Source organism: Staurois parvus, unplaced genomic scaffold (genome assembly GCF_062004578.1).
Source record: "Staurois parvus isolate SC_StPar_1 unplaced genomic scaffold, SC_StPar_1.0 ptg000543l, whole genome shotgun sequence".
In the NCBI taxonomy this organism is placed as follows: domain Eukaryota; kingdom Metazoa; phylum Chordata; class Amphibia; order Anura; family Ranidae; genus Staurois; species Staurois parvus.
The window spans coordinates 1,180,365-1,205,125 of record NW_028318339.1 but is presented as its reverse complement, the minus strand read 5'-3'; the positions used below and the strand labels follow the sequence as shown (position 1 = coordinate 1,205,125).

Below are 24,761 nucleotides of genomic sequence, written 5' to 3'. Positions count from 1 at the left end.
GCGTCAGTGGGGGGAGGAATAGTGCCCCATCGTTGGCGTCAGTGGGGGGAGGAATAGTGCCCCATCGTTGGCGTCAGTGGGGGGAGGAATAGTGCCCCATCGTTGGCGTCAGTGGGGGGAGGAATAGTGCCCCATCGTTGGCGTCAGTGGGGGGAGGAATAGTGCCCCATCGTTGGCGTCAGTGGGGGGAGGAATAGTGCCCCATCGTTGGCGTCAGTGGGGGGAGGAATAGTGCCCCATCGTTGGCGTCAGTGGGGGGAGGAATAGTGCCCCATCGTTGGCGTCAGTGGGGGGAGGAATAGTGCCCCATCGTTGGCGTCAGTGGGGGGAGGAATAGTGCCCCATCGTTGGCGTCAGTGGGGGGAGGAATAGTGCCCCATCGTTGGCGTCAGTGGGGGGAGGAATAGTGCCCCATCGTTGGCGTCAGTGGGGGGAGGAATAGTGCCCCATCGTTGGCGTCAGTGGGGGGAGGAATAGTGCCCCATCGTTGGCGTCAGTGGGGGGAGGAATAGTGCCCCATCGTTGGCGTCAGTGGGGGGAGGAATAGTGCCCCATCGTTGGCGTCAGTGGGGGGAGGAATAGTGCCCCATCGTTGGCGTCAGTGGGGGGAGGAATAGTGCCCCATCGTTGGCGTCAGTGGGGGGAGGAATAGTGCCCCATCGTTGGCGTCAGTGGGGGGAGGAATAGTGCCCCATCGTTGGCGTCAGTGGGGGGAGGAATAGTGCCCCATCGTTGGCGTCAGTGGGGGGAGGAATAGTGCCCCATCGTTGGCGTCAGTGGGGGGAGGAATAGTGCCCCATCGTTGGCGTCAGTGGGGGGAGGAATAGTGCCCCATCGTTGGCGTCAGTGGGGGGAGGAATAGTGCCCCATCGTTGGCGTCAGTGGGGGGAGGAATAGTGCCCCATCGTTGGCGTCAGTGGGGGGAGGAATAGTGCCCCATCGTTGGCGTCAGTGGGGGGAGGAATAGTGCCCCATCGTTGGCGTCAGTGGGGGGAGGAATAGTGCCCCATCGTTGGCGTCAGTGGGGGGAGGAATAGTGCCCCATCGTTGGCGTCAGTGGGGGGAGGAATAGTGCCCCATCGTTGGCGTCAGTGGGGGGAGGAATAGTGCCCCATCGTTGGCGTCAGTGGGGGGAGGAATAGTGCCCCATCGTTGGCGTCAGTGGGGGGAGGAATAGTGCCCCATCGTTGGCGTCAGTGGGGGGAGGAATAGTGCCCCATCGTTGGCGTCAGTGGGGGGAGGAATAGTGCCCCATCGTTGGCGTCAGTGGGGGGAGGAATAGTGCCCCATCGTTGGCGTCAGTGGGGGGAGGAATAGTGCCCCATCGTTGGCGTCAGTGGGGGGAGGAATAGTGCCCCATCGTTGGCGTCAGTGGGGGGAGGAATAGTGCCCCATCGTTGGCGTCAGTGGGGGGAGGAATAGTGCCCCATCGTTGGCGTCAGTGGGGGGAGGAATAGTGCCCCATCGTTGGCGTCAGTGGGGGGAGGAATAGTGCCCCATCGTTGGCGTCAGTGGGGGGAGGAATAGTGCCCCATCGTTGGCGTCAGTGGGGGGAGGAATAGTGCCCCATCGTTGGCGTCAGTGGGGGGAGGAATAGTGCCCCATCGTTGGTGTCAGTGGGGGGAGGAATAGTGCCCCATCGTTGGTGTCAGTGGGGGGAGGAATAGTGCCCCATCGTTGGTGTCAGTGAGGGGAGGAATACTGTCTCATCGTTGGTGTCAGTGGGGGTAGGTATAGTGCCCCATCGTTGGTGTCAGTGGGAGGAATAGTGCACCATCGTTGGTCTCAGTGGGGGGAGGAATAGTGCCCCATCGTTGGTCTCAGTGGGGGGAGGAATAGTGCCCCATCGTTGGTGTCAGTGGGAGGAATAGTGCCCCATCGTTGGTGTCAGTGGGGGGAGGAATAGTGCCCCATCGTTGGTGTCAGTGGGGGGAGGAATAGTGCACCATCGTTGGTGTCAGTGGGGGGAGGAATAGTGCACCATCGTTGGTGTCAGTGGGGGGAGGAATAGTGCCCCATCGTTGGTGTCAGTGGGGGGAGGAATAGTGCCCCATCGTTGGTATTAGTGACACAAATGATGGGGCACTATCCCTTCCACTGACACCAATGATACTTACCTTGCTGACTCCTGCTCCAGCCTGGGCTCGCTCTCTCCCTCTCCCATCTACAGCCTGCATACCTGGCTGCAGCAGCAAAATTTGCACTTACCTGTCAGCTGTCTTCCTTCTCTGGCCTCTCTCTTCACTCGTTCCTGCAGCTCCCTCAATCTTCTTCGATCTCCGCGCGCTGCCGCTCGGCTCCTCCTCTCCAAGCTCCACCTTCTCGCCGGTGATTGGCCGCCTGTGTGCCTCTCCTGAGCTACAGTTCCGGTGGCCAATCAGTGGCGAGGAGGCGGTGACAGGGGCAGCATATCATCCCGCCCACACATCGCCGGAGACAGCAGCGGTGTCTCGGTTCCTAAGACCATCGGAAATATGTTTTCCGATGGTCTTAGGCGACCCCTGGGAAATGGTCGTTCGACCCCCAAAGGGGTCGCGACCCCCAGGTTGAGAACCGCTGCCTTAGAGGGTCATGACTCGAATAACAAAGCAAAGCTCCTAGTACTTAATTTGACCCCTTGGAGAAATACTACCATATTATTTTGCAGCTTGTGGTGAGATAAAAATAAAAGCTGATATTTATGCTTGTTTTTAAATTTCAGGAACTAACTATATAGTCTCTATGTTTAGTGCATTTTGCTGTCAGTTGTATCAGAATATCTACTATGGGAGATGCCAGATTTAATCTATAGGTCTTTCCCTATAAATGCTTGAGGATATATATCCCATCATCTACCGTATTTGCCGGCGTATAAGACGACTTTTCAACTCCTGAAAATCTTCTGAAAAGTCGGGGGTTGTCTTATACGCCGGTATACGGTGAGCCGGTGTGTCAGGGCGGCACTTTTTCCAGGGGCGGTGTCCTCCAACGGACACTAAGTACAGGGGTGGGCAGAGGGGCTGCTGTACCTTACCTGGCTCCGGTCCCGGTCCCACGATGATCCTTCTTTCAGTTCGGCTGCTCGATGGTCGCGCGGCCACTCAGCTCTGCCTCCTTACCGGTGATTGGGCGCCAGCGCACACAGGCGACCAATCACCGGCGAGGAGGCGGAGCCGAACGGCCCCGCGAAAATCAAGCTGCCTAACTGAAAGAAGGAGCAACCGCTCCTCTCCCCCACTGACACTAACGATGGGGCACTATTCCTCCTCCACACTGACACCAATGATGGGGCACTATTCCTCCTCCCCACTGACACCAATGATGGGGCACTATTCCTCCTCCCCACTGACACCAATGATGGGGCACTATTCCTCCCCCACTGACACCAACGATGGGGCACTATTCCTCCCCCACTGACACCAACGATGGGGCACTATTCCTCCCCCACTGACACCAACGATGGGGCACTATTCCTCCCCCACTGACACCAACGATGGGGCACTATTCCTCCCCCACTGACACCAATGATGGGGCACTTTTCTCCCCACTGATACCAATGATGGGGCACTATTCTCCCCACTGACACCAATGATGGGGCACTATTCCTCCCCCACTGACACCAATGATGGGGCACTATTCCTCCCCCACTGACACCAATGATGGGGCACTATTCCTCCCCCACTGACACCAATGATGGGGCACTATTCTCCCCACTGACACCAATGATGGGGCACTATTCCTCCCCCACTGACACCAACCATGGGGCACTATTCCTCCTCCCCACTGACACAAACGATGGGGCACTATTCCTCCTCCCCACTGACACCAACGATGGGGCACTATTCCTCCCACTGATACCAATTATGGGGTGCTATTCCTCCCACTGACACCAATGATGGGGCATGATTCCTCCCACTGATACAAATGATGAGGCACTATTCCTCCCACTTACACTAATGATGGGGCACTATTTCATCCACTGACACCAATGATGGGGCACTATTCCTCCCACTGACACTAATGATGGGACACTATTCCTCACACACTGACACTACTGATGGGGCACCATTAGTGTCAGTGGGAGGAATCATGCCCCATCATTGGTGTCAGTGGGAGGAATAGCACCCCATCATTGGAATACCATACTGAAATACCATACCATATTGAAATCAAATCTGATGTTTTTTCATTTTTATTTGGTGTGCGTTGGAAGAGGGGTAGTCTTATACGGCGAGTATAGCTCAAACCCTATATTTTAACAGGAAAAGTAGGGGGTCGTCTTATACGCCCAGTCGTCTTATACGCCGGCAAATACGGTATATAGTTTTGTATTATCTCCCCATTAATATTAGACAAGGGGATATGGAGTTTTACAAACTCATTCCCACCTTTCTATTTGTATTGATGCTGCTTTGTACCCCTGATATATCATATTTTATTACATCTATAAATACTTTGTTATGACAGTGTTTGTGATGTGGCATCATCCGTGGTCCTTGCCCGTCAAAATAATGGCCTCATTTTTGGAGGAAGCTCACAGTGAAACATCTTTCTTTGACTACTTGTGGTGGTTATTTAGGTCATATACCTCATATGGTTTGTTTTACTATTAACATAATTACAAAGGTATTTACTGATAATTGACCATTAATTATGGTTATAGAGTGGTATCTTATCCCTGAGGAAGAATTTATGTCAGTACATTCGAAACATGTTGGATCCCAGGCTGAATATATCTGCAGTCAAAATCTGAGGTTGCAAGATGAAAATCAGCTTTTGGGGATAACACTGGCATATGTATTGTACAACTACAATTCTGTGAAGTGAATGAGTTGTTAAAATTGCTGTACTCTGTATTGGCGAACATGCTATGTCTATTGTGTATGTGCTGATTTGAAAAACAAAAGAAATTTGTTTAAATAAAATTTTGACTTTTAAATAATTGGTTTCTTTATGTACAATTTAAGAATCCCATTAAATGTAAGATACAGTTCTCTCTATTAGGTCAACAAGTGTTTATACTGTGGCTATGTGAGAATAAAGGAGCTAATATAAGGAGCTTACAGCATTTCTGGAATTCAACCTGCCACGTTAGGAAACTCTCTGTATTCAAAAAAGAAAAAAAAAATGCTGCTGTCTGTCCCGAAAGAGTGAGGCAAAGGTAAGGTGAGTGACATTTCAGTTGGTTGTGGAACTTCTCACATATACTGGGTGAAAAGAGAAGTTTTATATTATCAGGAAGAGCTAAATAAACACTATGAATACTATCTCCATTGTGAAGCATGGTGGTGGTTTACTGATGTTCTGTGGGTGTGTGAGCTCTAAAGGCATGAGGAATCTCGTGAAAATTGATGGCAAAATGAATGGAGCACGTTATCAGAAAATACTGGCAGAAAATTTGCATTCTTCTGCATGAAAGCTGCGCATGAGGCACGCTTAGACTTTCCTGCATGACAAAGGCCCTAAGCACAAGGCCAAGTTGACCCTCCAGTGATTACTGAAAATGTTGAAGGCTCTCGAGTGGCCATCACAGTCTCCTGACCTTAATATCATCAAGTCACTCTGGGGAGATCTCAAATGTGCGGTTCATGCAAGACAACCAAAGATTTTGCATGATCTGGAGGCATTTTGCCAAGATGAATGGGCAGCTATACCACCTGCAAGAATTTGGGGCCTCATAGACAACTATTACAAAAGAATGATGTCATTGATGCTAAAGGGAGAAATACACAGTGGTAAAACTAAGAGGATGCAGACTTCTGAACAGGGGGCATTTCATTGGTTTACTTGTAGCCATGTTTTGTTTTATGATTGTGCCACTTTGTTACGACCTACAGTTAAACATGAATCCCATAAAAAATAAAAGAAATGTGTTTTGCCTGCTCACTCATGTTTTCTTTAAAAATGGCACATACCCTACCAATTCTCCAAGGGTATGCAAACCTCTGTATACACACCCACCCAGTAAATGTATACAGTGTGTGTATACACATATATATATATATACATATATATATATATGCACATACATACATACACACAGTCCTGTCAGCATATTCCTTGTCAGTACATCTGAATGTAGCACACCTGATTGGCCCTAAGAGCTGCAGCTCCAGTTTCCATTCAGACAGCTGCTGCACAAGGAAATATAAGAGGCTGAAATCAATTATTTATACTAGTTGAATTTATAATATTCTTCATGACTTTGTAATAAAATCATAATTCCATTTATAGGCTTTTAAAAAAAATCTGCTTAACCCTTTCACTGCCAAGTCCTTACATCGAACAGACCTGACAGCAGGAGGGGGGTTATACACAATCCAGTGACTGTAGCCACCTGTATTGTGTCTAAAACTGACAGCCAGACTCCTGCCTGTCAGTTGGAAGCAATTGGAGCATTGTTTGGGGGTTTTGTCTCGTCTTTAGACCTGAAATATTTTTTTTAAACGTGTGCAAGAGAATGCAAAAATGGCTCTTGCAGCAAAAGGATTAAAGTTCAACCTTTAGAGATCCACAGAAAGAGACAAACACACGTAAAAACAATCACAAAATGCTCACACATTGTTCGAGGACACTAATATACTCGGCTGCTGAAGCTGGGTTATTTTATCACTGTGTTTTACCTGAGATCCACAAAAGAGCAGCTACTTTCAAACTCCAGGCCATCACAATCCTCGTAGATTTTATTGGCCGTCTCTGGGGAGTCGCATTCTACCACGGCATAGAAGTACTTCAGCCGCTTGAATTGATATTCACGCAACTTCTCCTTATAAATTCTGAAAAGGACAAAAATCAATCTACTAAGGGTGTGCTACTTCCAAAGACAAAACATAGTTAACTTTATTTTTAATTGAACCACAAATTACATAGTGCCATAAAAAATACAGCCCTCTCCCATTTCTGTCAGATATATTCTTACAAAAGTGAGGGAAAGGAAACCTCTACTGAGAGATGTATTGGGGGTTAGTTGCCATTACTAACCAAAAAAGTTTCTAGTCTCAAGTCAGCAAACACATGACCTGGAACAAGCATGTAGATTAAAAAGTCCGAGTGACCGCAGAACTCCTGATGTTTGTGTGAACTGGGTCACTGACTCAAAGTGCTAAAGCCACTGGAATACAATTTTCATAAGGAAAGGTTAGCAATGACCACTTCCATATTCTCTCAGTACAGGTGTTTGATAAACCCATCATGAGAATAGTATGCAGCCAATGATGACACTGTCAAGAAAAGCTAGTTTCTTAATAATGTTCTTCCTATTTTAATATTTTCTGTGTCATGAACCTAAAACAAGTATACTAATCAGAAATGAAAGTCACTGCTGGCCAGAGTGCCTCAGAGAAGAGGCTTTGTGGAACCAGTCACACAGCATGTAGGAAGACTGCCATAATGAAGACTAGGATAAGTATTTCTTTACGCCTAAACCTAATGTGCATTTACTTTGTGTATGGGAGGGCCCACTGCAAGGGTGTTTTTTTGTGTAATTATTGCAGTTCTGCTTTAAGAGAAAACCATTAACCCTATTACCTTCAATCTGCAGATTTACAGTGCCCATGCAAACAGAATGTTAATCTATGTTTCATTTCTGAATTTGGAGTGCGCACCGATGCATACTTCTAGTCTGAGACTGGCAGCTGTCCATGACAGCAGAGTCTCAGACTAGTGAAAGGAAACCATTCAGCATTGGTAAGCAACATGGCAGCTAAACATAGCGATCACAGGAGGTTTGTTTACAAAAGTTTTACAAATATGATCCATTTTTCAGCTTATAATTTAAAAAAAAAACATGAACAGGGAATTTATTAAAACATAGTCCAAAGCCTCACAGAAACTTAAAATAAATATTATTAATTGTAAAAAAAACATTAGGTAGGCCCTGAGCCAATCAAATCGGCACATACCAACACTGCTAAATTTGGTTCAGACATTGAGGCTTTAATGACCCCTGGTCAAGAAGAGCCTAAATCAATAGCTTGTTATACACTATCTTAAAGAACGTCTATGAAAATGAATTACGGCTTAGTTCAGAAAACCAAGGGTTACTGGCTACCATTGCTCTATTCATACTATGGGGATGACTGAACGCTAAACTGGCTTTGGAGGCGGATGGTCAGTATCATTAAAAAAGATGATTAATAGCTGGCTAGACAAATAGTACATAAAACGTGTCCATAAAACTACACGACATTTACAAGTCTTACAAAATACAGCAACATTAAGCTTCATATTTCTGTCGGCAGCACCCTACTGTGCTAATTACTGGGGTACAGCTGCTTTCTATTACAGGCAGAATGTTTCCTCTACGTGCAGTGTTAAAGAACGCTTGTACTTAAATGGCAAACAAATGCTGTGAAGGCGGAGGTTGAGCAGCTATGGATCATAATTTTTCTTTCCAGGACAAAAAATTAAGTCTAAACTTTAGGGCTGGTACTTGTCCTGTACGCTTCCATCCCCTTTATCATCATGGCAAAGCATCTGGATAAGGATGTGAAAGTGTTGGAAGTGGAGGCAAGTTACCAGCAACAGGATCAGCAAAACTATGCTCTATGCTGGTGAGAGAGATTCTGATTGTAAAGTTTGAGTCAGTACAGGGAGCAATGCCAATGCCCGTCCGCCGTAAAAAAAAACAACAAAAAAACGAACTTGTCACTGGGGGCAATTCGCTAATATGACATTGGGCTAAGGCTTGACAGGCTGAGTTGTCATCATTAAATCTTTCCAATTCAGACTTACCAAGAGATGAACTGTGCAATAAGGGACATCATCAGCGTGAATCAGTAAGCTAACCTGTATGGGTGAACGGGCTTCACGTCACTCTTCCAAAATACTCAATACTCCTAAAATATACCTGTCAGGATAAAAATATAGAAGCTGCTGTAGCTGACTTGTCTTTCAAGGTGCAGGTTTCAGGGCTGTCATCCTTAGAACCTGACTTCACTGCTCAAGGAATCACTCTCTCAACCTGTTGTACACAATCTTGGTCCAAACAAGTGGAAGCCTATTACATGCTCCATGCTCCCTCAAAAGGTAGAAATGGCAGCTCCCATAAGCCTATCCTGACACGTTCTCTTGAAACCAAGATATCTGAAAAAATAAATGAGTGTAGTGCCTACCTTCCCTAGCCACTTTCTTTGTAGCATTTTGCTTTCCTTAGTTTTACAGGTGACCTTTAGAAAGTAGATCACATACCCCTGATCTTCTGCAACATCTTCTGAAACATTCTTCAACTCCGAGGGTCCGTGAAGTTCTTCTTTCGTCAGTCTTTCCTTTCCAAACTCTGAGGGATAAATCTGAGGGATTCAACAGTATGGTTACTGAAAAGTTAAGTTCACTCTTTGTGTGATTTCAGTTTTGCATTCTTCATTTACAGTATCAGTGCTATTTGAAGTGTATGTATAGCCACAACCTTTTTTTTCCAGTTCTGGGTAAAGTAAGAAACCATTAGAACCACTGTTTGGTTTTTATTGCTGTTTATATCCCCAATTAGAAGATTTGCCATCTCTCTATACCCTGATGATCTAACATTTTACAGCTGGCAATGGAAAAGGAAGTGAAGGGACATCTTACAATGTGGATACCTCTTTGGATGATAACTGGCTATGGGAACCTTTCCTGTCTTTGGAGAGATTTCTAGCTACCCCATTATATTTCTGGTATAGGACGTAAAGGGAGGGAATCTCTCCCAGGAGACTACATCCCTTCAATCAGAATTGAAAATTAACCCGTAAAATCTGCAAAAAGGGGTACAGCATGCCTGGGCAGGGTTTAATTATTGTGGCAAAGTTGTAGGTGCCCAGGCCACTACACTGCTTAAAAATGTCTAGCTGCAGGTGATCTTGTGTTTTGGAAACACCAGTTGCCAAACCACAAGAATTTGAAAGTCCTGCCTACTTAAAGAACCTTTCCATTTCTAAAGTAGAAACAATAAAACTGTCCATTGCACAGATTTATGTGACAAATGATGTGGTCTGGCCCAAAACCACAGCAAACTACAACTGAAGTCTTCTCTGCCTAGCATTAGAACTCAATAAAACTTGATTGTACGAACAACAGCCCAAGGCAGGCCCATACATTACGCAATTTTCTTTCAACCACAGGTTGAACAAAAGAAAATTGCTTGATTCCCCCATGAACAATGAATGTGTGAATCCCTCCCGCAGCACATTTGTGTTCTACTGGTAGAGAGCCTTCCCCACAGGCAAAATATAATGATCACTGCTGGCGGTTACAGCCACCAACAGTGATCACAAGGAAAAAAACCTAACAGGCTGGTTGTTGTTCCTGCTGAAATGGTTTAATTTTGATTTGTCTATGGCCAGCTTTAAAGCTGAAGTCTAAGCTAAACAGAATTGATGACACACAAACGACGTGTACCCGTATTCGAATATTGTGATCCTTTGTGCATTTTTTCCCGTACAGTAATACAGTTTTTATGGCCACAGTTTAGCTTTACCAAACAATGCAATGCAGCGTGTTAAATCAATTACTGTACACCTGGTTTCCAGCATTACTGGCAATTGTGTTAAAAACAGAAAGTTTGCTATATGTATCCAGGCATTGTTGTGGTGCCCCAGTTTGCCCTAGTACTTTCTGTCACAAATCTGGTGATATGAGAACCCCTGCTTGTTATGGAGGAGAGCTATTCTGACACACCCACAGGAAACAGTAGATCTAAAGCACAGACTGTGTCATCTATCTTCAAATCCTATAATATGTCAAGCAGTTGTTCTTGAATTTGACACTGAAAGCAAGCCTGAACCAAGACAAATATATAAGCATCAATTTCTGACTTCCTTATATGTAAATGATAATTACTAGTGGTGCACCGAAATGGAAATTCTGGTGCCGAAACCGAAACTTCAAAATGCACTTTAAATTAAAAAAAACAAAATATACCCCAATTGTTTTGTATAATATGCAAGAGGATGTTACGGTGAGTAAATCAATACCCAACATGTCACGCTTTAAAACTGCGCACGCTTGTGGAATGGCATGAAACTGCGGTACTTAAAAATCTCCATGGACGATGCTTTAAAAATTTCTACAGGTTAGCAGTGTAATGTTACAGAGGAAGTCTAATGAAAGAATTATTGCTCTTGCTCCGATGTTTGTTGCGATACCTCACGTGTGTGATTTGAACACCATTTACATATGTGGGCATGGCCTACGTATGCGTTCAGCATTACGTGCGCACGGGGGGATGGGGGCACTTTAAACTTTTTTTTTTTTATTTATTTAATGTTTTGGGGGTTTTTTTGCACTGTTCCTTTTAAAAAAAATTGTAATCACTTTTACTGGTATCACAAGAAATGCATGCATCCCTTGTGATAGGAATAATTAGTGACAGGTCCTCTTTATGGAGAGATATGGGGTCAATAAGACCCCACATCTCTTCTCTGCAATGTAAAGCATTGGATCAAAAAAGCACTGATCTAGTGCTTTAAAAAAAAAAAAAATGGCTAGAACCGACATTGCTCCGGTCCTCCAAGGGCACAGAGATGTGTGGTGGCCATCTTTCCTTCATCCATCTCTATGCCCAGCCCTGGGATTGATGGTTTCTCAGGTAAGACTGAATTATTAAGCGGCGGCCGGCAGGGAAGGCGACAGTGAAGGGCGGGGTTTTTTCGGCACCCGTGTCAGTGCTTTATTGCATTTTGGCCGACAGTCGAACCGTTTTTGGCCAAAACGTTTCAGCCACCAGAATTTCGGTGCATCCTTAATAATTACAACAGTGCCCTTTGTATTTCTCTCTTAAATGTGCAACCTTTGCCAGCCCAGCAATCATAAAACCAATCTGTTAAAGGGTATGTAAACCCCAACAATTAACTTCTTTTATCTGCTCCATTTAAAAAAAAAAATCTACCTGTTGATCCTGTCAAAAATCTAGTGAGCTGATAACTTCCATTGTTCCTTCCTTACAGGAAGGCACAAAATAGAGCTCTCTCCAACCTACAGAAACCCTACCCCATTATCAAAAGAGAAGCGGAGAGAGGTGTTCTGTAATCTTAACACACTTTCTGTCATAAGGGTGACAACACTGCTCCTTCACATATATAGTAAAGTGAGTGACTCTAAGACAGAAAGGATATTACTGGCAGGATCACCAGATGAAAAACAGGTTAGATGCACTGTAATCATAAATTATACCATTCTTAATGCCTTACCTTTACAGAGAAAACAATTCCTCCTTTCGGCTTAAAGGAGTTAAAGAGTGCAAGTAAGTCTTTAGCCTTCAGTCTGTCCCAGTCCATATTGCACACAGCCAGCCTTTTGGTTATCTGTTGCATTTAATAAAAATATGGATTTTTATTAACAAAGGAAAATAGAAATACAAGATGTCAACTAACAGACCAAACATAACACTGCTGGATGCTTCTGTTAAAACCAATTTATGTGCTCAGTGACAAGGCTGACTTATGTATCTTAATTCTATAAGCTAGCATTTTAACTGCTTTCAAAAAGAACAATGATCCATTCTCATCACCAAAGAATGTTACTATCTGAGATACCATCACTATACATACAAGCACATAATGTACTTGGAAACATTTGTGTGAAAGACTAATAACTTATTTGTATGTTTTTGGATATTAGGGGAAAAAAAAAGTACTCAAAGGAAACCCACAAATGAACTGTATGAAAAACATAATCAAGCTCCATGCAAATAGGGTCCTTGATGGGAACAGAGCCCAGGCAACAGTTCTTCAAGGCAAGAGTGCTAAACACCTAATCTGGCCATGGAAGAATCGAAATATGGCCAGTCCTGAAGGGTCCAGCTGAATTTTGATCCATCTATGGCTGTTTCTGTTCAACAGAATTTGACATAACAATTGACTTCTGTTGAACGGGATGCTGGAAATGTTTCATTCGATCAGCTGCTGCAGCACTGATCAGTGTATTCTGACAACAGAGAAGTCCCACTATCAGACTATGATAGCACAGCAGGAAGGATACCTTCATCCTTCTCACTTGTGTGGATGGGGGAAACAGTTGTTTTTTCCCCCTCAATCAGCATACTGGATGATCAAAAAAGAAAAAGAAAACTACCCATCTATGGGCAGCCTAATCACAGCCCACAAAAAGCTGTATTTTTAGTAATTACCTATTGTTTTTAAACTTAGTTTATTGTGTAAATGACACGCATAGGATTATCAATTAAAGTACTGGGGCATTGAGACTTGTGTTACATCAGGACAAACAATCAAAATAACCAAAGAAATTAAACATACAAATTATTAACAAGTATGTCTCCCCTACTAATAGTAATTGCTAACAATGCAAATGTCACAAAAAATGCATTTTGGGCTGGTCATTTATTTCCCTGGGCATCCCTCGGCATATGATGGGAGTAAGTGTTGTTAAAAGTGAGTGCTGGTGAAGGCTCCACAACTCCCAAATTTTTTGGCATTTAAAGCGGAGTTCCAGTTTCATCTGCTGTCCTGTGTTCCCGGCACCGGCATCTTCAGTGTGGGCACACAGCTATGACCGCTTGTGGCTTCACAGCCGGGTGCCCACTATGCATGCAGAAGTAGCACTGAGCTTTCTGAATGGTCCGTAGTCTTCTGGGACCGGTCATGTGTCCCAGAATACTACAGGGAGGGGGAAGGACAACTTCCACTTCTGATCGCCTAGACGATCACAGCGGATGTGGGAACCTGTCAATTTCAGGTACCTGCTCCCTGCCTGCACCCCAAAAGTGCCAATCCTTAACGGGGAGCGGGGGACCAGTCCTTAAAGCTGAACTTCCCCTTCTGGGTGGAGCTCCACTTTACGTAAAGTATTTCTGTTATAGATAATCTTCTCATCCATGATTATTTGGTTGACTGATGAGATCACTGAATCAGCATAGGAGAGCTTACTGAATCCACCAGAATGCTGAAGAGATATATTACTGGGGTGCATGGTAAAGAAACAGATAATAAAGAGGTAAGCATAGCAACCACCCTTTTCATTGTTTCTGTTCTTCTGGTAGTTAAGGTGTACTTCCATCCCAGTTTCATTTTCTATATTATAACAAATAAATCCAACAGGGAGAATGAGACATCCTGAAAATGGCCACCGCAGGTATGCAGAACCAAGGGCCGAACCAAGAAATCTCTCAAGTCGAGACCCCAAAAGACTATGGGGGGGGGAATACATTAAAGCTGCTACACCACTTTTCTGACATTAGTCCCTCTCATTAAGCTATTGCACCATATTTATTCAGCATTTGTGACACTTATGGTTTTGACAGCGACTCTTGCTCCAAATTCAGGTAGTTTTAAAATGCCCCACTTTAACATTGTGGTGCAATGAATGCGCCAATTTCAGAATAAAGGACCAACAGTTCATATCTTACATAAGTGGCACTAATTAAGACCAACTCTCTTTTGGCATACAGGGCTACATTCACTAAAACATTCCGCATGAGGTATTTAGGTGATCTAACACATTTTTCCCAAATATCTCATGAGATAATGAAAATGTCAATTCACTATCACTGTATTTACCAAAAAAAAAAACAGTTGGTAAATACCTCATAAAATGGCATTAAAGTCAATTTACTAATGGAAATAAATAAATGCATGAGTTAATTAAGTAGTGGTCCAGGCATGCGGTATTTAACCACTTGCCCTCCAGAGGATTTACCCCCCTTCCTGGTCAGGTCCTGACCTGGCCATTTTTTGCAATACCGCGCAGCTTTACTTTAACTGACAACTGCGCGGTCATTCAACGCTGTACATAAATGAAATTTAGGTAATTTTTTCACACAAATAGAGCTTTCTTTCGGTGGTATTTGATCACCTCTGTGGTTTTTATTTTTTGCGCTATAAACAAAAAAAAAAAAAGACCGTCGATTTTGAAAAAAAAAAACAACAATATTTTTGACTTTTTGCTATAAAACATATCCAGTAAAAAAATGTAATCAAATTTCGTCATAAATTTAAGCCAAAATGTATTCTACTACATGTCTGTGCTAAAAAAAATCCCAATACGTGTACATTAATTGTTTTTTGTTGAAAGTTATAGCATCTACAAATGGCGGTATATATATATTGGAAATTCTATTTTTTTATACTAGCAATGGCTTGCGATCAGTGACTTATAGCGGGATTGTGGCGGGCATTCTGACACTGGGTGGGAACTTGTGTTCTGATGTCAACCCAAAATGTGGCAATTTCTTTTCCTATCACTTTCGGTGATAAGGAGAAACAGTAACAATAGAAAGAGTGAAACTTCCTAATGGGGGCACAGACAGCAACCAGCAACTACAAAAACTGAGGTATATACTGTGTGTGTATATACAGTATATATCAGTTTTCTGTAGGATGTTCACTTTAAAGTGTACAAAATTACAAGTATCCTCCTGCGCTCAATACAGGCAAGGTCCCTATCTTAACAGCTGCTGTCACTTTACCTTAAACCATTAAGTAGCCAAATATATACTATAAAATAGTGAAGCGCTAAATAAATAAATATATATATATATTAAGGTGCCAACAGTGAGTGTAAGTGCTATAGTGTTAACAGTTCCTTGTTAAACACTGGAACATTATAACCAATAGTGTATATTAAATAGAAAAAAATCAAACTGAATCCATAATATATCAGTGATGATAAATAAATAAACAAACCAGTGACAAATAATCTTATATCTCCAAAAAATTCCTTCTTCTCATTCACTATTTAAAGTGAAGAGTGCTCATCAATAATAAAAGGTGAACACGTGTATACAAAAAAACTTTATTAAGTGCATATATAGAAAATATATATATTTTATATATATATAGTTTTTAAATAAAACCCTACCTAAAAGATACTGACCCTCGACCCTTACCTTGACACTAACCTTTGTTTGTTTACATCCTTCTCTCCTCCAAGGAGAGAAAGATACATTGTATCTTTCTCTACAATCAGAAGAGAAAGAAAATACAGGGGAGGGCTGCACAGTGACTGATCACTGTGATAGCCAATCAGAGTCTGTGCCTAATAGTTGTATGCACTTGGAATTACAAGGAAGTGAAGCTCTCATCAATCAAGATGTAATATCCCACCCCCATAGTGTAGAGCTGTTTAGAGAGCATGGAGGAGGAAGTATAGGGCTGCGATTTATCCAGGAGCATGCTTGATAGAGGTGGCAAAGTCTGGTCTACACCAACTCAGGCTGCAGCGGGGACACCAACAAGGAAGGAGGGACAGTGAAAAGCAAGATTAACCAGGTTTTTTGCAGAATACGAAAAACAAATTCCATAGTGACTAAGCGAGTATGAACAGCATGTAATACAGCATGTACTGACAGTTTTTTTTATGATGTGGGTTTAATGACACTTTAACGATCTAAAGGCTTGGGTGGTACATTATATGTTAATGCTCTTTACAGCAGCAGTCAGTCATCCCGGGAAAAAGAAACAGTGCCAGTGATGTAAACTGAGCTGTGCATGAACAAACAGACAGCAAGCCGGCAGGTAGGTGTATTCTTTTGCAGAAGAGACATGCAATAAAGAGTCTGCCTTCTTCCTTTTTCTGACAGCGGAATTTTAATTCCACTTTAAGTTTCACACAATTTTGGAATATTTAGGATGGGGCAAAAAAGGTAATCCTATTACTGGGTAACACAGCACCACATTTCTTATACCTGATCTCCCCGAGGAGCATCTTTGTCCATTTCTCTCCAATCATGTTCAATTTCTGTATCCTTATTTGCAACGTCAGCCATATCATCGTCATCATCATCCTCCTCATCTTCAGAACTTGTTTCAATATTCCCTTTCCCTCGGGCCAGATCTGGACCACTGTCACTATCCTCTTCCTCCCCTGAGCTTGCATCATCCTCTTCCTCCTCTTCAGACTCATCACCTTGTGATTCATCCTCCTCACAATCTTCATCACTCTCCTCCTCATCTTCCTCATCAATGCCACTCACTTCAGAATCTTCCTCAGCAGAAGGAATTTCCTTGTCCTCGTCATTCTCAATTTCAAGTCCTGCAAATCAAGGTTTTTTTTTTATACATAAATCATGGTTAATAACAGATCAAGCCATACAGACTCATATGATCGTTAAAGTAAATATACTCCCAATCATTAAAATCTCATTGTTTCATGTTAATGTAATCCTAAAAGTAATTTTTGATATTTAAATATGTAACTTTCATTAAAATAAAGTCTGGTGATCCTTCTTTGAATGCAAGCCATTTCTGTTATAGGGTGACAACACTATCTCCCAAATGTTCCTATGGGTGTTCCCTTTTCATATGTTCTCCAAGCGGTCATGCTGGCACACATTGCGCAGGTATGGTCCACTTTTATCAGCAAACCCTCCCTGGGAAATTCCATGCAGCCTTCACTGGAGTACATACAGATATGAAATGTCTGCAAAACGACTACAAGAGAGCAGCAACATTGATATGCAACAAAGCCTAAAAAGCGAAGACAGCATAAAAAAGGAAATAGATATCCTCTAATATATACTAGACTGATGATCCTTAGCTCCCACTAGATTACTGTGTAGATCACCACAAAAATCATAGCCAATACCCTACCACAAATTGGGGCTGTCAAACACATTATTACACATGCAATGAAAATATGTAAAACAAAAACTAGAAAAATTTATATTTACCATAAAAATATCAAAATCATAAAAATAGGGAGTGTGCACTGCCCTGAAGGATGAAATCAATAGCAAATTGTTAACCTTGTTTCAGATACATATCTACCAACAATTATAACTAGATATCAAGTCTTTGGTCTTGCCTGCTTCTTTATAAAATAGTATGCTGTTTCCCTTGTAGAGAGCAAGATCTGAAAAACGAATCGACATATGAGATTCCTTCTTAAAATTATGCAAACCATGTATGGTGGATATTTTTTGATTTGTATGCAACATCCTTAATACCATCTTGTATTCGATGTACAATTACAATTGTTGGTAGACATGTAAACAATTTCTGCTATTGATTTTATCCCACAGGGTAGTGTATACTCCCTATTTTTTTTTTTAGATTTTGACATTTTTGTTTATTTTCATTGCATGTGTTGATGTGCTTGTCAAACTTAATTTGTGGATAGGGAACTGGCTACATAAAAAATGTAGTTGTTAACGATACCGAGTGCTTTAGCAATACTAAATTCCATTTACTTTGGGTTTACATAACAGCCCTACTTTAAAACTCTGCCCCCTATTGCCCTGCATTCAATTACTATTTTCTTAAATTGTTTTCTATGCAGTCATGTGACCGCAAAGCTCTGGTTTAGTGCAAATTTGCAGACCGACAACCAGGCTATATTCCATAGAAGTGTGACTTCACCTGCCAGCATCCACTGTTGTAGCTGTTCCTGGAGGGAGAGAGTGTTCGCTCCTATCAGCTGGTCATTTGCACGGAGCTGTCAGAGCTTTGAGGTCACGTGAGTGCATAGAAACACTTGAGAAACAAATGGGATTTACACTGCGATTCATGCTAAAATGTATGCAGGGCAATGGGCAGGCAGTATTTTAAAGTAGTTGTATTGTTCAGCTATTCCTTCTATTTTATATCCAGATAGACTAGGATTCAATCTTAAAGTGGAACTCTAGTCAGAAAATTAGGTCCTACTAGGTCGGGTCAGGCTGGCCCCTTTTGCAGGTACAGCTATGTAAAACATTACAAATAAGTGCCTATACTATTTAAAATACAGAAATACACTGTCTCACCCTGCTCTGCACATGCTCAGTTGAATTCCATTTTTAGGCACTGTGCTGAATTTGTAGAGGATCTGCGCACAGTCTAAAGATTAAGGCGGAAAAAAACCCATTGGTTGAATAGTTTCAGAAAACAGTTACATTCTTGGCATGCCAGGAATGCTAACTGTCACATTGTGTTCTCAACCAAACTGTCAAACCATCAAATGACTGGAGTTATAATTGATCATATTTGCAGCACCACGGCAGTTGCAGATCAAACAGATAGCAGTTTCCTTGACTGTAAAGGATATGAGGGTTTAGTTCTGCTCTAACTGCTGCTCAGGACTCTGGTTCTCCAATAAAAAAAAAAATAGAACAATTCTGGAGGCCATTAACAGCACACACTAATTTTGTTGCATAATCGTTAATGTGGAATGTATGTTCCTTGCTAAAGAACATTTTTTTATCAATTGTAAGTCCTCATGATCACTGGACATTTTTACAGCAGCTGTTTTTGGCTTTTGACGGTTTTTTCTACAGCCAGTAAACTTCCCATAATGTTATCCTATATGTCCATGCACACATAGGCTGTAATCAGCATTCTTTGGCAGGAAGAAAAACCCCAGGAGTAGTGGGTTTCTAGGGGAGTTTTTTAGCTGCAAAAATGCTCTAACGCTGAAAAACATGGCAAAACACTAATGCAAAAACGCTAAAAAACACTTGCGTTTTCAACATGACTTTACACAGCGAATGATACCAGTGTTATTACAACACCCAGTGTGCACGGAACCTTATGAGTAAATTTCCGTTTTAAGCTTCCAAAGTTGGAGTTGAAGTTTTTTATTAGTTAGCTGTAATAAGGGTGTATGCTACATCCAGGATTGCCGTACAACTCTTGCTATAATCCCAGTGCTGCAGCAGGAGAGCTGTGGTTCTTCTACACAGCAGTCGTCTTGTTGGCTGTCCATTCCAGATGTGTAGTGAAAGATACTATCTGGCATCAGGTAAACCATAATTAATAAAGAAATGCCAGCAAACCTGCAGCTGGAATACACTTCTTCACAATTAACTATATGTTACCCAGCATGTTTTAAAAAAAATAAAAAATTTGGAGTTCTGTTTTAGGGCTCATTCACAGACCAATATCTGAAAGGGCACATATTAAACAACTGTTTTTTAAGTTCCCTGTTCACATTGGAATGTGGGTAACAGCTGAGGAGAATTTCTGTCACTCTGAGCAGCAGTGTCACCCTGTAACATAACAAGAGTTAAAAAAAAAAAAAAAAAAAAAAAAGAAGAAGGAAACCCTGTGCCAAGCCCATTCAAAAGCTCACAAAGGAAACTAGTGGGAACGTGAAAAGCCCTTAATGTAGCGCATTGTATTGATTTGATTCTGAAAACACAATAGTATTGGTTGCCACAAGTTTGAACCATGTGGCAAGGGGCCACTCATTACGTTTGGAGGAAAAGAAATGTAATCTCCAAACACGGAAAGGTTTCTTCACAGTGAGAGCTGTGAAAATGTGGAATAGACTCCCTCAAGAGTTGTTTCTGGCCAGCTCAATAGATTGCTTTAAAAAAGGCCTGGATTCTTTCCTAGATACACAGAATATAACTGGATACTAACATTTATAGGATTTAGAGGTAAAGGTGATCCAGGGAATATCCAATTGCCTCTCGGGGGATCAGGAAGGAATTTTTTTAGCTGCAGGATTAAATTGGATCATGCTTTGCTGGGTTTTTTTGCCTTCCTCTGGATTAACTGTGGGTGTAGGATTATAACTTTTTTTTTTTTAATGGTTGAACTGGATGGACTTTTGTCTTTTTTTCAGCCAGACTAACTATGTAACTATGTGTGGACTCTTGCTACTTATACATAGAGCTCCCATATAAGGCAATATAAGGCAAGAGATAGTAAAACAAAGCTGCTGTCATTACAAATGTATAAAATATACCTGATTCTTCAGATTGCTCCTGTTCCATTCCTTTAATAGGTTTCTTAGCCGATGCAATTTTCTGTTTGGTCTCAAGACATTCAGGCTTTTCCTTGTTTTTTGCTTCATATAACTTATTCTCTTTGACTTTTGTACAGCCAGTACTGTTAACTGGCTCCTTGCTTGCCTTAACTTTTTTCTTTTCTTTCTGGCCTTTTTCAGATGTCTTGCTGGGTCCTGCACTGGGTTTCTGTTTTAGCTTGGCCTTCTGTTTCCCTTTCTTGGTCCCAGCTTCATTTTCAGAAGATTCTTCATCACTCGATTCTGAGAGATCATAGAAGCGCTTTAGGTCCTCTGTGGTATTGTGGTGAATAGGTCGTCCTCGTTTGTCCACTGTATAGTTTAGACTGAACCTTTTGTCATGAAACATTGATCGAAAGCGCTTGTCGATTTTTATTTTCTTGTCCTTTTCAGGCATCTCCCAAAATCTGGGATCTTTCATGACTCGGCTGAACCGCTGGTCAGTTGTGAGTTCTTTCTTTGATGACATTTTGACAGATATTAGACTAACAGACGAATAAGCTGATAATTATTTTTTTTCCACAGACCTTCAAATGATAAAAACACAAAAAAAACAAAAATAGTTTTAATAAAGAAGACATTTGAATACAGAAAAATAAACATCTTATCAAAACAAACCAATTTAATTAGTAAGCCTACTGTGTATTTTACTTTTGGCCCACTTCCCAAAGAAATGCCCTGCTGGGTGGGAGCACTTGGGGAAGACCACTGAAATTGTCAAATGCCAGGGCATTAAAGTGGACCTAAAAGAGAAGTTTGGGTTAAAAAAAAAATCATATTCACCTATGTCTATCCCACTGGCTCAAAGACCAAAGACTGAGCAATCAAATGACCACTGATCACTCGGTTCTTGGTCTTCACTGAACAGAGACTGGTGACTTAGTCACTGGCCCTCTGTTCTGCCCCTCCAGCACTTACTGGAGCACTGGGCTGTGGAGGAGCAGGAATGGCTGGCTCAAGTTCTCGGTGGTGTACTGAGAGTCTGAGCCAACTGCCAGACAGACATCTGGCCAGATCCCAACATAATTTTTGGTATTCCTGCAGAGCCTGGACTTGCTCTGTGATGTCAGCAGACAGCAAGTCACAGGAATATGGGTCAAAGGAGTGCAGAACTAAGTGCATTCCTTTGACCCACAGAGGTGCGGCCAAAAGAGCATTGGCTATGCTTCTCCCTTAAAAGAAAAGTATGGGATCTTTTTTTTTTTTTAAATCATACTTACCCAAGTAGTTCCTGCCAGCTCTAAGAGTGAGAACTCAGCGTTCACATGACCGCTGATTTCTCACAGACGCTCTGAACAGACAGCAGTGACTGTCAAGTCACTGCTCTCTGCTCTGTCCCTTCCTCCTCCACGCTTACTGGAGTCCTGGGCTGTGGAAGGGGAGGGAGCTGTTGGCTCAAGCGGGTCGCTGAGAGGCTGAGCCAGGTGCCACTCCAGACTCTGGGGTGCATCCCAACTTTAAAGTCGGGATTCTTCCCTAGCCTGGGCCGGCTGAGTGACGTCAGCTGAAAACAGGTCACAGAAGTTCAGAACTATCTGCACTCCTGTGATCCATAGAAGTACAACCAAAGAGTTCTGGTTGTAATTCTCCTTTAAAGGAGGTTTATGTTCACCGCATACTTTCATTTTATAACATCAGCATTGTAATAATACAAACCACAGATATATTCCACCATCCAAACTAAGCTTACTTTAGAAATCTTCTTTCATGTTGTAAATTGTGCCCGTCTGCTGGCCATCTGGTCCACCACTTTCTTGATGCCAAGCATGCTTTGCAGATTCTACACTGCTTTTTACTTTCAATTTCCAAGGACTAAATGTCCCACAGTACATTGCTGCCTGCAAGCAGTGATTCCTGTACTGACTCCACCTCTTGAAACACCTATCAACACTTTTGAAATTCAGAAAGCAGGCTCTGTGAAATGTGTAACACAGCAGCGCCTACGCACAGGGCATAATAAAGACGTGTCAATTCACAGAAAATATGTTAGATTGTTCGGGTTAGTAGGAGTAGGCTATAAATAATCAAAATACAATGTGGAAATGAATATATAATTTTTCACTTTGAACACAGAAACTTTAACTCAAAAAGTGAAGATTTCCTATTTTAAAAGAAACATCAAAAGATGCTAATTGTGACTATGCAGCTCTCTGAAAAATCTAACTTTTGCCTTGAATTTCTCAAAAAAAAAAAAAAAAAAAAAAAAAAAGCTGTGTACAACCTACAGTGTGACTACTATTACTGTTCTGCTATGCATCTACAACGTGAAATCATCTAATGCACTGCTGACTGCTAGACTGACAAAATCTGAAGTGGTGATGTCACTGCTGTGCTACTCACTATTCTGAGGATTTGCTGGAGAGAAAGTTGAACCAGAAAACCTACAATACTAGGATCTACCTGTTTGCACTACATTCATTCTGTGTTTGGCACCTCCATTGCTGTTTCCTGATCTTGATCATCACTCCATCAGTCATCAGAGGGACAGCTCTGACATGAGGAAGTAAAGCCCTGATCCTCTACCAAAATAGCCATCTCCACCCACAGACACAGTGCAGAACAACACAAGGAAAGTCATTAAAGTCGATTTAAAGCCACAAATAGCTCCTCTGCAACGATCTGACTTTCTTCATCAGCATCTTCTCCCTGGATTCTTCCAGGTGTCAGGTCTTTAGCCATCACAGGCCAACACAGGCTGATGTAACTCCTATGTATGCACAGACGTTCATTCACCTTGGCACATAGGCACTATGCCGGGGATGTATCTTGTGCGGCATCTGTGTAGCTCAATGTACATTGAAAAGAAAAATGCAAATTGGCAGGTATGTTTATTTTACTGCAGAAGAGACATTGTATGTCTCACGCTTGCAGTCTGCTGTTCTCCCCTTTAGTTCTGCTTTAATGAGAAAATGACCGTTTGTCCTCTGCTTACCATTTTTGGTCACAGTATCTACAGTACAGGTCCTCTTTATAGTCACCAATGGCTGCAGACCAGCCTTTCTCAACCGGGGTGCCTAGATACCCTGGTGAGCTGCCTGAGGTCATCAGGGGTGCCGCCTCATCCTGGTTGAGAAAAGCTGTCAGATGAGATTAAGCTGCTGATCATCAGCCAAACCGTACATAAGCGCTGAAGGAGCTCAGACAGCTAGCAAATGCACTCTACAAAGTGAAAGTAAGGAAGGGGCAGGTGTCTTCCCTGACATTCTAACAGTGGTGTGTAGACTTTTTATATCCACTGTATGTGTGTGTATATCTGTGTGTGTATATGTTTATATGTATGTTACTTTTAATCCTCTCTATTCCTATACCATCAGAACTGCTTTTTTAGGGCTTTTTTTAGGGCTTGTTTACAATAGCAGTAAGGATTGCTGCTCCACTGAAAAGCAATCCATGTTAAGATTGCTTTTCAGGGGCATCTGACAGGCAGTGAAGAGGAGATATGTCATCTCCTCACCACCTGTTTTAACCTCCTAAATGCAATATCACCGTGCTGAAACTGCGTGTAATGTACACAGTTGTGGTGCAAGTTGCAGTGCAGCCCCATTCACCCAGGGCATATACTTCCAGCCACGGCCAAAGTATGTGTACACCCCCAGCTGCTGCCTCTGCAGCTAAAATGGAAGCAGTTGGGGGTGGTAAAAATGGCTCCACCAAGTGGTTTTACCATCCCCCAACCTCACATCTGTGCGGCTGCATGCTGCATGTAGGGCAGCAAATTCATTCCACAGAAAAGCAGGAAAAGTCATCCTGTCCATTTTTAAAATCGCATCACACCAAAACCACACTGCGTTTCCCTGCACATCTGCTAAAGAGCAGCACATTTGTCTGCATGCCAGGAATGAGTACGCTTTTGTGTTCTGCCACACACAGTAATTTGAACCATGTCTTAGACTGGGGTGCTGAAAATATTTTCCAAGTGCGCCCTGACTGGAAAAAGGTTGAGAAACACTGCTGCAGGCATTGGCAAGATGCAGCTTGCTTGTGCTTCAACAGGAATGTAATTGTATAAAAAGCATAGCCCACCTTTCTGACCAAGTTACACTCATATTTAGGGTGGTCGCATTTCCCAACCCCCAACCTTTAGCATGGCTCCACCCACACAGTTGCATCATCCAGTCACAGGATCT

General features: G+C 42.6%; 1 protein-coding gene across 1 annotated transcript in view; it reads right to left on the bottom strand.

Annotated features, from left to right (window-relative positions):
* ESF1 (ESF1 nucleolar pre-rRNA processing protein) overlaps window positions 1-24,761 on the bottom strand; it is a 78,581-nt gene that overhangs the window by 49,616 nt on the left and 4,204 nt on the right. Inside the window, exons 2-6 of the mRNA XM_089690780.1 lie at window positions 20,575-21,161; window positions 16,595-16,941; window positions 12,144-12,257; window positions 9,169-9,269; window positions 6,603-6,755 (exon numbers count right to left, since the gene is read on the bottom strand). Coding sequence (XP_089546906.1) covers window positions 6,603-6,755; window positions 9,169-9,269; window positions 12,144-12,257; window positions 16,595-16,941; window positions 20,575-21,103 — 1,244 coding nt within the window. The 5' untranslated portion in view covers window positions 21,104-21,161. The remainder of the gene's footprint in view (window positions 1-6,602; window positions 6,756-9,168; window positions 9,270-12,143; window positions 12,258-16,594; window positions 16,942-20,574; window positions 21,162-24,761) is intronic.